The 14956-nt window shown below is 35.0% G+C and overlaps 2 protein-coding genes and 1 long non-coding RNA gene across 8 annotated transcripts; all 3 read left to right on the top strand.

The window, feature by feature from the left end:
• Positions 1-2746: 2746 nt before the first annotated feature.
• Positions 2747-7499, top strand: LOC110682996 (mediator of RNA polymerase II transcription subunit 20a-like). Of its 6 annotated transcripts, none has more exons than XM_021859333.1 (6): positions 2747-2984; positions 3719-3845; positions 3986-4061; positions 4157-4330; positions 5016-5105; positions 6829-7499. In XM_021859333.1, the coding sequence occupies exons 3-6, from the start codon at positions 4002-4004 to the stop codon at positions 7069-7071; spliced, it is 567 nt and encodes a 188-aa protein (XP_021715025.1). In that variant the 5' UTR covers positions 2747-2984; positions 3719-3845; positions 3986-4001; the 3' UTR covers positions 7072-7499. The 6 variants fall into 6 exon arrangements, with proteins under 6 accessions (XP_021715025.1, XP_021715024.1, XP_021715023.1 ...); XM_021859332.1 differs by having other exon boundaries at positions 2755-2984; positions 3919-4061; XM_021859331.1 differs by having other exon boundaries at positions 2767-2984; positions 4152-4330.
• A 3719-nt stretch (positions 7500-11218) lies between these two features.
• On the top strand, positions 11219-11819 carry LOC110682950. The gene is made up of 3 exons (XR_002503513.1): positions 11219-11279; positions 11366-11416; positions 11516-11819. It is a non-coding gene; the product is annotated as an uncharacterized LOC110682950 (long non-coding RNA).
• Positions 11820-11974: 155 nt separating this feature from the next.
• LOC110682995 (DNA-directed RNA polymerase III subunit RPC4-like) lies at positions 11975-14395 on the top strand. The gene is made up of 6 exons (XM_021859327.1): positions 11975-12426; positions 12508-12560; positions 12681-12741; positions 12959-13041; positions 13130-13363; positions 13964-14395. The coding sequence occupies exons 4-6, from the start codon at positions 13009-13011 to the stop codon at positions 14030-14032; spliced, it is 336 nt and encodes a 111-aa protein (XP_021715019.1). The 5' UTR covers positions 11975-12426; positions 12508-12560; positions 12681-12741; positions 12959-13008; the 3' UTR covers positions 14033-14395.
• Positions 14396-14956: the final 561 nt, after the last annotated feature.

The raw sequence follows: 14956 nt of genomic DNA, 5'->3' as shown, positions 1-14956 counted from the left end.
AAAGTCTAAGCAGAAAGAATAAAGCAGCTAAGAAGCAAAACAAAAAACAACAAAAGAGAGAGAAAAGCCTATGAGCTGAAGCTTAATACTTAGGCAAATTTCACAAGGTGAAAGGTCTGGGTAGGTAGAATAAGTTAGCCGAATCTTAGTACTTAGAAAATTTTCAGAATCATTTCACAAGTTGAAGGTTCAAACGAAATTCTAAGTCAAAGGAGAAAAGTTCAAAAGCATTTAAAAAGCTTACTGAACTCCTTAACAGCTCCTTGTCTGAAGCAGTGAGAACATTCGGCCCAGCAACAGATGTTGACTGCTCAGCATTCTACTCGGAGTTAACAGCAAAAACTCCGGCCTTCACAGCAGCTGCAGCGGCAACAATTTGCTCTTCGGGACCCAACAGAAAGAAGGGGTCCCTCTTCAAATACCACGACTTCTGAACAAAATATTCAACTAGTTTAACGATTTCTAGCTGATAAGGGCGCAGCGCAGGAGCCCTGGCAGATGGGGGAGTGATGGCAGGGTCGCGCCTCGTCACTTTCCGAGTTGCGCTAATCCCAAGTCGATTGTATTCCAAGCCGCAATTTCCTTCATGCAACACTAAAAAACCATAAAGAAAGCAAAGGGTTATTTTGCATGAAGAAATAAGGCTTTAATAGAAGAAAAATAAGCTAAGTAAAGACTTTCGGCCCCAGCCGAGGTTCTCACCATCTTGAAACTTTCGGCTGAGGCCAACAGCAGCCAATATCTTCTCTTTGAAGATACTCTGGTAGCAAGGGAGCCAGGTCTCTGGCACCCAGACTGTTCAGCTAGCACCCCTTTCATTTGGCTCTTTCTTGAAGAGTTTCAGCAACTCCTCTCCTCGGCAGAAAATTCATCGGGGCCGAGGATGCTCATTTTCGGATCAGGCATTCTCAAATGCCTCGGCCCCCCGTAATAGTTCAGAATGTCCTCCTCAGCAAGAGCCTGAACCTAAATCCATTGACCCCTCCAGTCCTTGTCCGAAGTATCATTCAGCCAAGTGGTCAAATACCTTCTCCGGGTCTCTATCCTCCACCACCCAGGTCCATGGTGCTCATTGGACTGCTGGTTCGGCACCAATTTGTGCAACTTTCGAAAGACATGGATGCTCGGTTGAAATCCGTAGAAGAGACTGACCCATAAAAATGTCATAACTCTTCGGATGCTGACCGGGGTTAATTGGCACAGAGAAATGTTATACCCGTTCAGCACCTGGATTAAAAGGGGTGGAGGGGAAATCTAAGGCCGAACTGTAGCTGCCTGGTGTATACGCCGAGATAACCAGGTGGAGGCCTGTGATTTCTATCTTCAACTACGGGCATTTGACACCAATACCCGTCTTCCTCCATTATGCCGTAGAAAATTTCTATTTGCTCGGCGAAGTGATAGAGGGAATCCCAATTGACCCACCAGTCATAGGGGGCAACAATCATCAACCCGCAATTTTCGGGCGGATTTTGCCATTCCTCGGCGCCTTCAGGTAAACGTCGAGGCCCATGCCTAGAGCCACTGGCTGAGGTTGTGGCCTCTTCCCAACCTCTGTACGACACTGAGGTCAGGGGAATTGCAGCAATAGGGGGCTCTTGAGGGGAAACCCTGTTTTCTCTTCTTGGAAGCGAAGAGTTGTGGTTGTGGCTGAGAGGGGGCATTCGCTGTAAAGGCTGATTGCGCCGAGCACCCATCTCAGTCATCTGAAGATCCTCCTCATCACTCAAGGATCCCTCTCTCTCAATTCGACTTCTAACCATTCTTTACGAAAAAGTGGATATTGGGAAAAAGAGGAAAATGCTCAAAACAAGAAAATTCCGAACAAGTTTTGGGAAAAGTTACCTTGACTAGACTCGAAATTTGCCGATATTCAAGTTCGCAGCAACAAATTCTAATTTCAGCAGCGGAATTGCAGAGATTAAGAGCGACGAAAAGTTAGGGTTTTTCAGTGAGTTCAATGAACTTAGGAAAATTTGTGTGTTTGTGAGAAAATGATTAAGGAAGGTGGTGAGGGCGCTTTATATGAGGATTTCAAGAATCAAGAATTCTAAAAGCGTTAAACCGCCAAAAACCCCACGAATTCTCAATTAAACACAAAGTGTCACACACGTTCCAAGTTAAGTACCCACTAAACCCTCTATCTTCCCTAATTAATCTCCTTAATGGAAGTTAAACATCATTAATTGCCTAGATTCCTTCAAAATTCAAGTTGTCATTATTTGTCCTCTCAAATTCGCAAGTCAGACCCAACTCGTCATTCAGCCGAATCGGGTCTGGGGGGCAAGTTGTTTGGGTCCAATTCCTCTCATCTAATTGGGCCAAGTCCAAATAATTCAACTCAAGCTCAATGCAAGGTTCAACTCTCCAAAAGCATGCTAAGGTCAACAAAAGACCAGTCAACGTGGTCAGCCCACCTGAATTCAAGGGCCTAATTCTCCTCAATTGAGTCGAGGTATAAAAACCATCAATTACATCATTTTACATTCATGCAACAAAAGCCTCAAACACTAAATCTCTTGCATAACATTCTCTCTCAACTGACTTTAGCATCGGAGGGGCCTTCTTCGGCAACCACCCCCGAGGCTAGTTTACGTGTTCTTTGCTGTGCTGGAAATCCTCGGCTCTAGTATTCTTTGGATCGAGACCAGTCTTCTCCACCTTAAAAGGACCCATTGGAGGTCCCATTGTTTTCATACCGAAACACATATTAATGTGGGTTAATAGGTAATGCACATTTTGAAGGATATACGAAATACGAGTAATTAGCAGCAGCAGCACACTGTTCATAAGAATAGGTAAGAAAATATTTTTCTATCAAAAATACGGGAACAAAACTTAACTGAAAAACTGAAAGAAGAAAAACTTAACTGTGAATGTATTCTCACCTCTCTCAATCTCTCCTCCGTTAAAGCGTATTCCAAGTTCACCAATCTCCATTGAAGGCGCTTCTGAACTATTTCCTCCATTTAAACAACTTTGAGGTAAGATGTTTTTCTTCTTTGTTTTGATTAATCGTTGAATATCACTCTCACAATCTAGGGTTTACGTTAATTTACTATCAGTAAAGTCAATTTAGGGTTTTTCTAAGGTTGATTATTGAACTTTTGGTTATGATCAATGAAGTTACGAAAGATTATAATGAGCAATTTTGTTGATATTCTTGAGCTAGAAGAATTTTATGTGATTTTTGGAGCCTAATTTGATAATTGTGTCAAATTTGGTTGATTATGTGTATCAGGCTTTAATTTATAACCCTTCTATGGTAGAATGGAAGTATGACATTGAACCTATTATTCGCAAGCCTTTTTACAAGACGATGTTTATCATAAACTATTTAATTTTTTGATCTTATTTAGATGTCAATTTAAAGTGATTGATATAATTCCCCCATATTTCTGTTTGTTATCTGATATTGTACTTTGACTTGCCAATTTGCCAGTATCCCCTTATTTTTTGTTGATTTTTGTGGTGTTATCGTCTCCATATTCGTACTTGTGCATCCTAGCCGTCAACCCTCTATTTCCAAGTATACTAAGTGCATTTTTTTGTTTGAAACTTAAAGGGTTTCTTATGCCTCACTCGAAGAGGTTTCAAGTTTGAATTTTGTGATATGGAATAATGGGAATTATGGATAAATGTTGCTACAGATGCAGGATTCGATTGCACCCCTTACCTTTTTTGTTCAATTTATGGATGGTATGAATTGATGTTTTAGAGTTCAGACTTCAGAATTTGGAAGGCAAGTGCAAGAAGCTTGCTCAGTGAAACTGTGGTGCTTGAAGAAAAAACACACGTGATTGCATTTACTTCCATCTATTTGCCTTTACTATGGCTGTGAAATGGTATGCATTCATATACATTTCTATTCATTCCTTTTCTGTTTAAGTTCGGTTGGTCTGAAATCTGCGACTCTAGGGTGCTTCACTGGCACCCCAATGCAGGGAGTACAGTGAACACTCAAATAATGAATGAAATCTCCCAGTGTGTTGAGAACTTGAATGGTGTCAAGGAAGGGAGGTGGAAATCTGTGCTCACCTTCTACAAGCCCATCACTCGAGGTCTATTTGTTATCCCTTTTTTTAATCAGTATTTTTTCATAAAAGTAGATTATCATTTTTTTAATCTAATACCTGTTGATTTTCCATCAGATCAGGCGATGGCAGCTGAATATCCCCGCGATTATCTTGGTTTCTCAATTCCAGAGCAACCCAACAAATACTACTTTATAATTCGTGGCCAGCGGATTGTTCTTGAAGCAGATTTAAGTATACAAACAATTATGGATAAGTTGCAATCATACAAGTCAAGGGTGTCCCTGAATTTTGAGGTTGGCTTCATTTTTCCGTTCCTATTGCTGCTGGAAGTTTGTTTGAAAGAAATACTTATAAAACTTGTGATTGATGGGATTAATGTGTTATTGACCTTATTGTTTTCTACCAAGACTATTCTTGTCATTGGCTAGGTGGAAACGTGGAATTGTAAATTCTAAGGAGAGTTCTAGTATTATTGCTATGGAGAATACTGTGTGAATTTCTATGTCGTGGAAATTGCTATGTAGTGTTTTAGCTGTTTATTTCTCCTTTGATGTATTAAAATTTGCAGGTTTTGTACCTTGGTCAAGGGTCCATGTTTTAATGGCAGGCAGCTCTCTATAGTGATGCCTGAAAATTCGTGTGGTGTTGTTGGGTTGCCAGCTTGAGAAGTTTTTACTTTTAAACTTACAGGAATACAGGATTATATGACCTTGTTACCTGAAATATGGTAGCTTAAATTATCTATTTTCTAAATTATCTATTTTCATAAATATTGCTTCAGTGATAATTGTGCTGTCTGTTTCCTTTGAAATCCATATGTTGTCTAGGCTAATGCAAATTTACTCATGTTGTCGACAGGAGTTTGTTACATATAGAATTCATCTATTTGCTTGATGTGTTGCATAACTGACTGGCTTTTTTCTTCTTTTTAATGGTCTTGACTGCTTCTGAACTTGCTCTTTTACTGCATGTGTGCAGGGAATCCAGTACCAGCTTGGGGACTTCCAAGTGAGAGTGGGAAAGGTTGCTCCTAGTCATTCTGAAACTATGCGAGGAATAGTCATGGAGGTATTTATTGCCATAAAAAATCAATCAATTTATCTGATTTGTTCTTGATAAATCATTATCATTATGCTAACTATGAAATGTAATCATGATAACTTGCTTCCTGTTCATTTCTAGATAAGCTGGTATTGTCTAAGAGGTAGTGCGTGAGATATTGTTTATTAGCCAAATAAACTAAATTCCCCCTCCGTTTTTTCACACAAGTTTCCTTGTGAAATTTTAGGAGAATTGTATAGGATGCTTGAAATATTTTGGTGGTGGGGCTTGTTGGAGAATTAAATATTACTACGTATGAGAAAGTAATAGTGTGTTTAATAACTTAATCAAAAATAAAGAATGTGAGAATAATGAAAATGATGTTGGAGTATGGACCTTGAAGAGAGGAAATAGTTTAAAATGTAGTTGTGGGGACCAAAGAAGAGACACTTATGAAGGTGGGTGTCTTCCCATTTGTATTTGACTGGTTTCCAGATGCAAGATGACCTTTAATCAAGTTTATAAAATGAGCTAATTGGAACAACCTTAATAAGTTTTTCTAGGAAAGTGGCATAAGTTCATCAATTTGATGGTGCCTGGCAATCTGGCATCATACTTTTGGTTCAAAGTGCAATAAGCCAATATGTAAAGCTGGATATTATTGGTAAGGACAGAACCACAGATAGAACGATGTTTCTTCACTGTTAAATGAAATAATGTGACTTTGATCTCCCAAAAGGAGGTCGGAAAGATGAATATTATGTATGTTTCCTAGATGTGAAGTGGGATAAGTAACAATTTTTGCTTAACTGTACTGTACCCCCTTTGCTTGATCACTGCTGAGATGATACTTAATGCTTCAGATACACAACACCAACATAACCACTTTGCCATATTGCAGTACACTATTTTTTTCAGAAACTGAAAGAAGATATTTCTGAAGTTGTGATGAGGTGTCATGCCATTTTAAATACTTTGTAATCATTATTAAGGTACAAAATTTCTTCTATTGAACAACGCACATAATATGAATATTGCTTCTCTACAGTGAGAAAATCTTGTTTGAAATTTCTTCTCTTGATTCTAAAGACAAGTAGGGTAAGCAGAAACAATTGAGTATTTTCTACAGGCACTTGTTATTCAGAATCCTGTCATGTGTGCCATTTCTCTGAACAATTTGAGCTTAATCCTTCTACATCATCCTGGAATATCAGAATGTAATCAACTTATTTAATACTTGAAAATTTCTTTTCTGAATGCCTAGCTTCATTTCTTAAAAGTAAGCTCCTGGTTGTTGAATGTGTAAGTCTGTCCTTCATTATATTTACATGTCCCCCCCCTTCCTCCAGGGTTGTGCATTTTTTTATTGTCTATGTTTCTTTTTTCGAGTTGTCCCTTTTTATTCGCTAAATTACCTGTACAGTTACAAGTTTCGTGGTTTGCTCCACTTCCAAGTCCCACACACTCATTTTTTCCTTGTACTTTCTGAATAAAAGGTGATGGATTAATAGATACAGTAATAAAATCCGGAATGATACTTGCAGTGTGGTTTCATGTACCCCACACTTTATATGTCTTGAAATTATTTAGCCCCCAGTTTATCAATGATTTGTTTGTTTATTGATTGATGAGGAATATGTAGTGGTTTTTAGGTATGTTGATATCTTGTTCTCTGCCATGGGTCAGCTTGCTTGTTTTCTACTGAAAGCTCATTGTTTGACTATCTTCATTTGTTTCTCTGTTTTTACAGGTTGAGTATCTTCCGATTTCTTCTATTGAAAAATCCAGGCAAATCCTTCAGGACTTTGTGGATATTTGGAAAGATACATTGTCAAAGAGGTTGCTACCAGGTCATTTTATTCATATCGAACCCAACTTTGGAGAGTATGGCTTAGGAGATCAGTATACCGCTGAACATACAGCAGTTCAGTATGCCACTGTCATGGCGCAACTGATTGCAACTGTGCAAACAACACAAGCAGTCAGAAATTAAAACCTTCATTATTCTGTACATGTTATATTATAACTTTTGTTGTAGTAGATGTGGTTCCCCACCTTTAGATCCAATTTTCTGTAGCTCGCAGCAGTTCTCACTGTGTTTTTTTTTTTTTTTTTTTTTTTTCATTTTTTTACCTCAAACTTCATGTTTTACTGCTTCTGATGAAACTGTGAAGATATGCAGGCCACTGGAGTTCCGGAGGGAAAAAGAAAAAAATGAGAGGATATGCAATATGATGATTGAAAAAGGGGTTTCTTTCTTGTGCCGATCTCCAGATTGTTGTCATATTAGCTTTTGCATGTATGCTTGTAAGATCATGTATTTTTGTGAATGCTATGAATAATAAATTTATACTAAAGGCGAAACCAGAAATGACACTTGTTATTTTCTGGTTAAAAATTTTCCCGCCTTTGTTTTCTTTCCATGTTTTTTTTTGCCAAATTTTAATGACATCCATTTTGTAACTTACAATAATACTTATTTCTATTTTGACAACGTATTTAATCCAATTATACTCAATTAATTTTGTTTTTACATGTATTCTACTGTATCTATTAGGAAACATTTAGTTACGAAAATACTAATATAGATTAAAAATAAGATATTGTAATGTATTGTAATATCAATCAATCAATAACTTTATATTAAAGGCGAAACTAGAAATGACACTTATCATTTTCTGGTTAAAAATTTTCCCACCTTTGTTTTGTTTCCTTTTTTTTTTTTTTTTTTTTTTTCCAAATTTTAATGACATCCATTTTATAACCTGCAATAATACTTATTTCCATTTTGATAACGTATTTAATCTAATTATACTCCATTATTTTTATTTTTATTTTTAAATATATTACTGTATATACTAGGGAACTTTTAGTTACAAAAATACTAACATAGATTAAAAATAAGGCATTGTAATATATTATTATCCAAGATTATTATAATATTATCAAATTTTTTTCTCCAACTTTTATCATTTGATAATAAAATTTATTTTAATTAAAAAAGAAAAATCATTTTGGTAGCATACTTTGTGTAAATCTTAAAATTATTATATATAACTTTTATAAGAACAACCGAACAAAATCATATATATTGGAAATTTCAATCTAATTACTATAAACATTTATGTGATTATTTAAAAAAAAAAAATTAAAAACCCCTACTACTCACTAAAAATATATTTAAAAAAGTTGATTACGGAATACTAATTATCCTAAAGTAAAATAAATTCAACTAAATTTTCATATAATGCCGATCAAAGTGTGTAACAAAATATAAGGGTAAATGTATATGAGTTTGTATATGGGTACTAAGCTAAGCTAATATTTTCATTCATTTATATAAAACCTTATAGCTTCTAATTTCTATTACTATTTTATACAATCTAATTCAATAACCTTTAGATATTTGGTATAAGTATAAATTAAAATTCAAGTTAATTTGTTACAAATATTATTTTTGGTAAAATTATTGTTGAATTAACAGCATTACTTATAATTTATTTGTTGTAAACTGTAATTATGACCGTACATGGCACGGGAGTTAACCTAGTTTATGATAAAGTGATAATAGCGCAGACCCTTATAATTTTGAACAAAAACATTGCATTTACTGTGTAGGAGACACTAGGAGACTCAAGACCATTTTCTTTGTTGTCATATCATTTGCGAATTTTGGGCTTTCAACCATCAACCAATTTTACAGTTGATTAACTCAAAAAATTCTTCATAAATAAGATTATTACTTCTATATTGAGTATTCAAAATTCGAATATGTTGCTAAAACCCCACTTATATATATATAGGTTAAATGCATAATCCTTTAAAATATTCTGTATTCCTTTTGTTTCAGATTAAATGCAATATGTTGACAGACACTTGGGAAACCTGGGCGAAGTTCTTGGAAAATTGTCTATAAATAGCAAAGGGCCACAACGTAGAAGACATCATCAAATCAACCAATAAAAGCATTTTATTTATTTAAGCTTTCTTAGCACTTTTCTTAATTTACCCCTGACTTAGTAGCCAAGTATAGATTAGATTTAGTTAGTATGTTCTGAACTCCGTTCGAATTCTAATTGTATGAACATGGAGGTAGTTTTCTCCTCATGATTGTAGCCTTGATTTTATCCTTTATTTATTGGAAGGCATGTGCATCTTTATTAAATGTCCATTTCCTTTATTTGATTCAATTCTTATTTAACCAGTTCAAGTAGTGCAATTATTCATTTGTAATTTTTACGTTGACAAGGTTATCAAAATATAATTAGTTTCAGTAGGGGTAGGGCCCCCCCCCTTTTTTTTAAGAGCCACAAGGACAAGCGATAATAATCGATCCCAAGATCACCTGAAACCGAGAGGGAAGTTTTAACCACTTGAGCTATCCCTCACTCTCACTAGAGGCATTCCTCTAATATCCTAAAATAATATATGAAAAACAGTCGAATTCAGGTTTGATTGAGGGATGAAAATTGAGTTGTTTGTGTCTTGATATTGCCCTTGTTTTTAAATACTTACCTCTTTTTTTTTTAGTTGACACGTATTCTTTTTTAGGAAGTTTATTTTTAGTTGACACGTTTTCTTTTTGGGTAAGCTTTATACCTTGCTTTTTTAGTGTACCCTACTTGCTTTATCATTCTCTCTCCTCTCCTTAATATATTTGCCTAAATTGAATGTATCAACTAAATAGAAACGTAGGAAGTATAAAAAAAATTCCAAAGAAATCAAACATATATAAACGATACGAGATTTGGTGCGTGGAAAATGTAAATGATATTTGAGAAAATAGAAGGGTAAAAAGGAAAATTGATACTTACTCCGTTTTTTTTTATAGTTGCAACAGTTTGACTTTTATACAATTCATGTGTTCCACTTTGACTAGCTTGATGATTTATAGCTATACAAAAATATAGTCATGTGAGATTTTGTTAGATTCATCTCGATTTATACTATTTTAATATTAAATGTTTATAAATTTTACATATTGGTAATTACAGATATTAACGATTGAAAGCATGCATCGACAGACGTGAAAAGAAAAGTGTTGTAAGTATAAAGAACAGAGGAAGTATATAAAGAGGCTTACATTTAAATTTATATCACTATAAAGCACGACCCACCCATAAAGGACCCATAATTAGACAATTGTATAAAAATCCGGCCCATTTATTTATTGGACGGATCTGACCCATTTGTAACTGGGGCAGGTTAACCATTGAATTGCAATGTCTCTATCTCTCTCTGATTGCTCCATTGAATTTGAAGCGCACTCAACATCGCACTTGACGTTCTCCACTACAAACTACTTGTTCTCAGCAGCTTCTGAAGTAAGTTGCTAATATATTGAACAACCCTTTAATGTTAGGATTGAAGTATGAAATTAGACCTCTTCTTCGTAATTTGTTTTGGTGTTAAAACTTAGAGATATTTGATACTATAACTATGTTTGTTGGTGAGAGAATTATCTATATGATGAATGGGATTAATTGTTTGAAATTTGAAGTATTTGCAAAGCTAGATAAGTTCTCAAGTTGATAGCATTGTTATTTTCAGCAGCGTAGTATAGTTGATCGGTTTTGTTCAGTTTTAGGGAGTGGAGTGGGTATTGGGTATGGTTTATTTTCATCCAATTCCGCATAGGTTAGGTTGGAGCGTTAGGAGATGATCTTGGGTAGTACATGTAACCAGGTGTATGCTCTAATTTGCACAGTGCCTTATTTGGCTTAGTTTCTTCCCCTTTACAGCTAGGATGAATTGATTAATGAAGGGTGAATTCTTTCGATATATACTGGTTAAATTTCGTTGTACATTATGAGTCGTGTATAACAATGTCAATGGTGGACATCATTCATTATGAATGTATTTGTTTTGGATACATTCTTTGGTCCTTTATACTCAATTGAAACCTTCAATTCCTCTAACGTACATGCAATCTATAAGTATTTGTTATACAGGGAATTCGTCGCTAACCCCATTATGACTAACTCACGGCTTTATCTTTGTAGTAGTTCACAATCGAACTGTGATGAATCCAGCATCGTTTGACCAAAAACCAGCACCACGAAAGGTTTACATCTCATTCTTTCATCAAAAACACGTTTATTGTTCCTAGGCTTTTCTATAATATGTGTCTTTCTCATTGTAGGTGAGATTTCAACCAAAAGCTCCTGTACGCAAAGCAACAAAAGCTGCTGTTACAAAAGCGTATGGTGTTATTGCTTTAGTAGTGTGGTTTTCGGGGGACTAACTCTGCAGTGTATATATAGCCAATTAATGTCTTTTGTTTGCAGTGAAGTGATTGATGATGCTGAAACTGCAAACAGTTAGTGCGACGTTATCAGGTTTTGCTGATATCTATTGAACATCTATTTCCCCATCTTCTGTCATCATTATATGTAAGCAAATTTTTCCTGTTCTAATCTATTGCTTTTCCTTTATAGGATGGCTTTACAGCGAAGCCTAAGACTAATAAAAAATGTGAGTTCTTTTCTGAGTCTTTACTCCTTGCTGCATCTAAGATATGAGCGTCAAGCACATGAGCATTATGATCAAGAATGCTCAAGAGTACCAAAATTACCCATTTTATTGAAGAATCCTAAAAACTAACAAATTTTGTTTGGTCAAGTTAGCATTTATAGTTGTTTACATTCTTTTGACTCAATATATATCCTCATTAGCTTTCTCTCCCCTCTTTTGGTAGGTAAGGAACTAAGGAGTAGGAGTGGACCCCTAATCTTCCAAGGCTTCAATAATGATTAGGTAAATTTTATAAGGGACCATATCCTTTGATAAGTGGGTTAAGCCCAACCCTACCAACCTGCTACTCCTCATCCCCATGTTATAGGAGAGAAATACCACTAGGGATTGAATCATAATCGTAAACGGTTACCATAGCCAAGTAAGCTTAATGTAATCAAGCTATTAGCTTATTAGCTGCCTGCTTATGCATGTTGTCATTGTGTCTCATTAAACAAGGAAAAGGACTGTGGTTAGATGGAAGCTGTTTGAAATACTGCTAATTTTAAGTTTTCTTTTTCTTAACTCTTATTGTTGATTCCTACATGAATGCATGCATATATGTTTGCTATTTGCCTATTTGGAGAGAAAATTCTTGCCTTTTTGAGATGAACGGGATAATTGTGAATTGACATGGTTCTTAGTCAATAATCTTTAAGGATTTTATTTTTTTTTAATTTTTTTCTTTTTTAATTTTTTTTTAATAACACCTGAAGTTTCCTCTTGGTTTCTTGGTATGCAGCAGAGCCTGTTCAGCGAGTTGCATTTGGGTATGGTTCATCAATCCCCAGTAATCAATTCAGTGCCTCCAATGGAAATAATTCTTGGCATCAAGGTATAGTATTTTTGTGAGCAATTACTTTGATGGTTTCACTGCTTAAACTAATATGAATCTAAGAAATTTTTTGTAACCCAGATAAAGCTCGGTTTTCCAACTTGAGAGAGAACAAAGAATACAAAAAACCATGGGTAGGTTTTTTCATTAATGGGTCAAATTGTTCATTACCCTACTCTCATTTAATTTTTTCTGCCTTTTTCCTTTGTGTTGAACTCATTGTACCGTAATTGATTCTTTACATGCTTTCACAGAATTATTACAGGTATTATCCTGTAACTCTTCCAATTCGAAGGCCTTATTCTGGAAATCCAGGTATGTCAAGGCATGTGACATTTTTTTTTTATATTGACTTTGAATATTTGAGTACCATCAATTTGTGGCTCAATGTAATTTGCTTTTAAGTCAAATATAGATGCATAACTCTTCTCTATGTAAAAGCTTTTCTGCTACTGGTTGTTTTGGCAACAGATAAAATTAGAATTTTAATTTCTAATTTTTTTTTTTTTTTTCAACTTGTTCTTGCTTTCAGATATCCTTAATGAAGAAGAATTTGGGCAAGAGTCTACTTTTGACGAAAATATGTCCAACCCAGCGATGGAGCTTGGCCTTATGGTGAGCATTAAAAATAGCTCCACGTGATGTGAATTTATAAAACAATAGAGTTCCAGATTGCATAATGTGTCTGAACTTTTCATGGCAGGAGGAAAATTCTGAGCCTAGGATGATGTTTTTTCAGCTACCAACAACTATCCCGATGATAAAACAAACTTCAGCTGCAAGCCAAGATTCAACCAGCAGCTCAAAAACACCAAGTGGCTCAAACCCCATAGAGAAGGCTGCTGGATTAAAAGATTTACAAGCAGGTATCATGGGAAAATTGCTGATGTACAAAAGTGGTGCTGTGAAGCTTAAGCTTGGAGATGCCCTTTATGATGTAAGTACAAAATTACCAATATTAAATGGCTGTAATGTGAGTCTAACCTTAAACTGGCTACAAAGGTAAAAACTGAGATGGTATATTTTCTTTTCAAGTGGTTGAATCGGTTGTGTTATGCCTTTGACTTCAATTGGATTGTACAACTTGAACGTCCCCTTTGTTGCCTTTACTCTTTACATCATGTATAACATATGATTGCTATAACAACCACTCAATGCACAGGGCTTCTATGGCTTCTACCATTGTTGATTTTCCTGATGTTATACAACAATTGTTTTAGATGTCCACAGAAAACTCATCAGTTGACCAACAAGGACAAAAGAGCAAGTTATTTCATTTAACCTTCTTAAAACAATTCATTACTAAATTGCCCACTAGCAACTCTCATAAATCTGTTCTCATAACTCTCATCAGTATTTGGATTGAACTGTTCTATATTTAAATTAAAATATCTTGGAATGTAAAGTTGCCTACATTTGCTGCATTGTGGTTGTTCTTTTTCTTTGCTCTAGAGAATTCCTTCCTATCCCCATCTAATTTTTCAATAGTTTTCACTGCATTGAGATCCCATTTTTATGGTTTACCTTTATGCTGCAGGCAAGCCTTGGTTCAGATTGTACATTTGCCCAGGATGTTGTGGCTATTAATTCTGCGGAGAAGCATTGATGTGTTGTTGGGGAGCTCAATAAGCGTGCTATTCTAACTCTCGATGTGGACTCTATTTTGGATAAATTTGCTGACTTAGGTTGCTAATGGTTAAGCTTTAAGATACGGAGTACTTAGATCTGATAGTCTACAGAAAAGAGGATATACAGTCTAAACATAAAAGGTCTTTAGAAGTCTGCTTTCCATACCTTATAATTCCTTCAATGATAGTGACCAAAAAAAAAAAGCCTTTTCTTAGAACCTGTCAATGAAAAAGGGAGAGGTTCCTTTTGCTCAATTTTTTTCTTCACATGATTAGTTGCAATTACAAGACAATGGGAAGTGTACTTAACATCATTTAAAGGCCAACTGTGCTTGAAATGATGTAAAATTTTGACATTATTAACAAAATATGATTATTGAATGAATATTTTCAGTTTTTTCATGTGAAGTTTCTTGCTAAAAATTTTGATAGTCCAATTAAGACTCTTATGCTAGACTTGTAAAATGGTTCTGTTCCTTGACTATATAGCAATGTGTAGATGCAGTTAACTTGTTGATACATGTACTATATTACTATGATATCATTGATGTGATTATAGCAAAGTTAATGAGAACAAAGGATGAGTCTTATCACTCATTGAGTCTTCACAAAATGACCATGGGTGTAAACATTTGTGGCCTGTTTCATTCATAATGCTGTATTTCTTTCACTTACTCCTTTATTGGTTGCACTGGTCTTTGTAAACCATGAATGTAATAGGTTTTTTTTTATTTTTTTTATTTTAATATATAAGAAAGAAAAATTTAAATAACAATTAATATTTATCCACTCAATTTCTCACATAACAACTTCCAACATTGTGATCCACTTATCCCCCAAAACTATTCATTAAGTACCATAATTTAATAAATCATACTATATCACAAAAAAAAAAAAAAAAA

Source organism: Chenopodium quinoa, unplaced genomic scaffold, assembly GCF_001683475.1.
Source record: "Chenopodium quinoa cultivar QQ74 unplaced genomic scaffold, ASM168347v1, whole genome shotgun sequence".
Taxonomy (NCBI): Eukaryota; Viridiplantae; Streptophyta; class Magnoliopsida; order Caryophyllales; family Amaranthaceae; genus Chenopodium; species Chenopodium quinoa.
The sequence above is the reverse complement of the archived record's forward strand: the minus strand, read 5'-3'. Positions and strand labels throughout refer to the sequence as shown.

Excerpts from the sequence above, each read along its gene's own strand:
- LOC110682995 (XM_021859327.1), top strand. The coding sequence starts at position 13,009 with ATGTCCAACCCAGCGATGGAGCTTGGCCTTATG. Across the intron at positions 13,042-13,129 it reads CGATGGAGCTTGGCCTTATG|GAGGAAAATTCTGAGCCTAG; the intron begins GTGAGCATTAAA and ends TTTTCATGGCAG. Across the intron at positions 13,364-13,963 it reads TTGGAGATGCCCTTTATGAT|GCAAGCCTTGGTTCAGATTG; the intron begins GTAAGTACAAAA and ends TTTATGCTGCAG.
- LOC110682996 (XM_021859330.1), top strand. Across the intron at positions 4,062-4,151 it reads CTACAAGCCCATCACTCGAG|ATCAGGCGATGGCAGCTGAA; the intron begins GTCTATTTGTTA and ends ATTTTCCATCAG. Across the intron at positions 5,106-6,828 it reads TGCGAGGAATAGTCATGGAG|GTTGAGTATCTTCCGATTTC; the intron begins GTATTTATTGCC and ends CTGTTTTTACAG.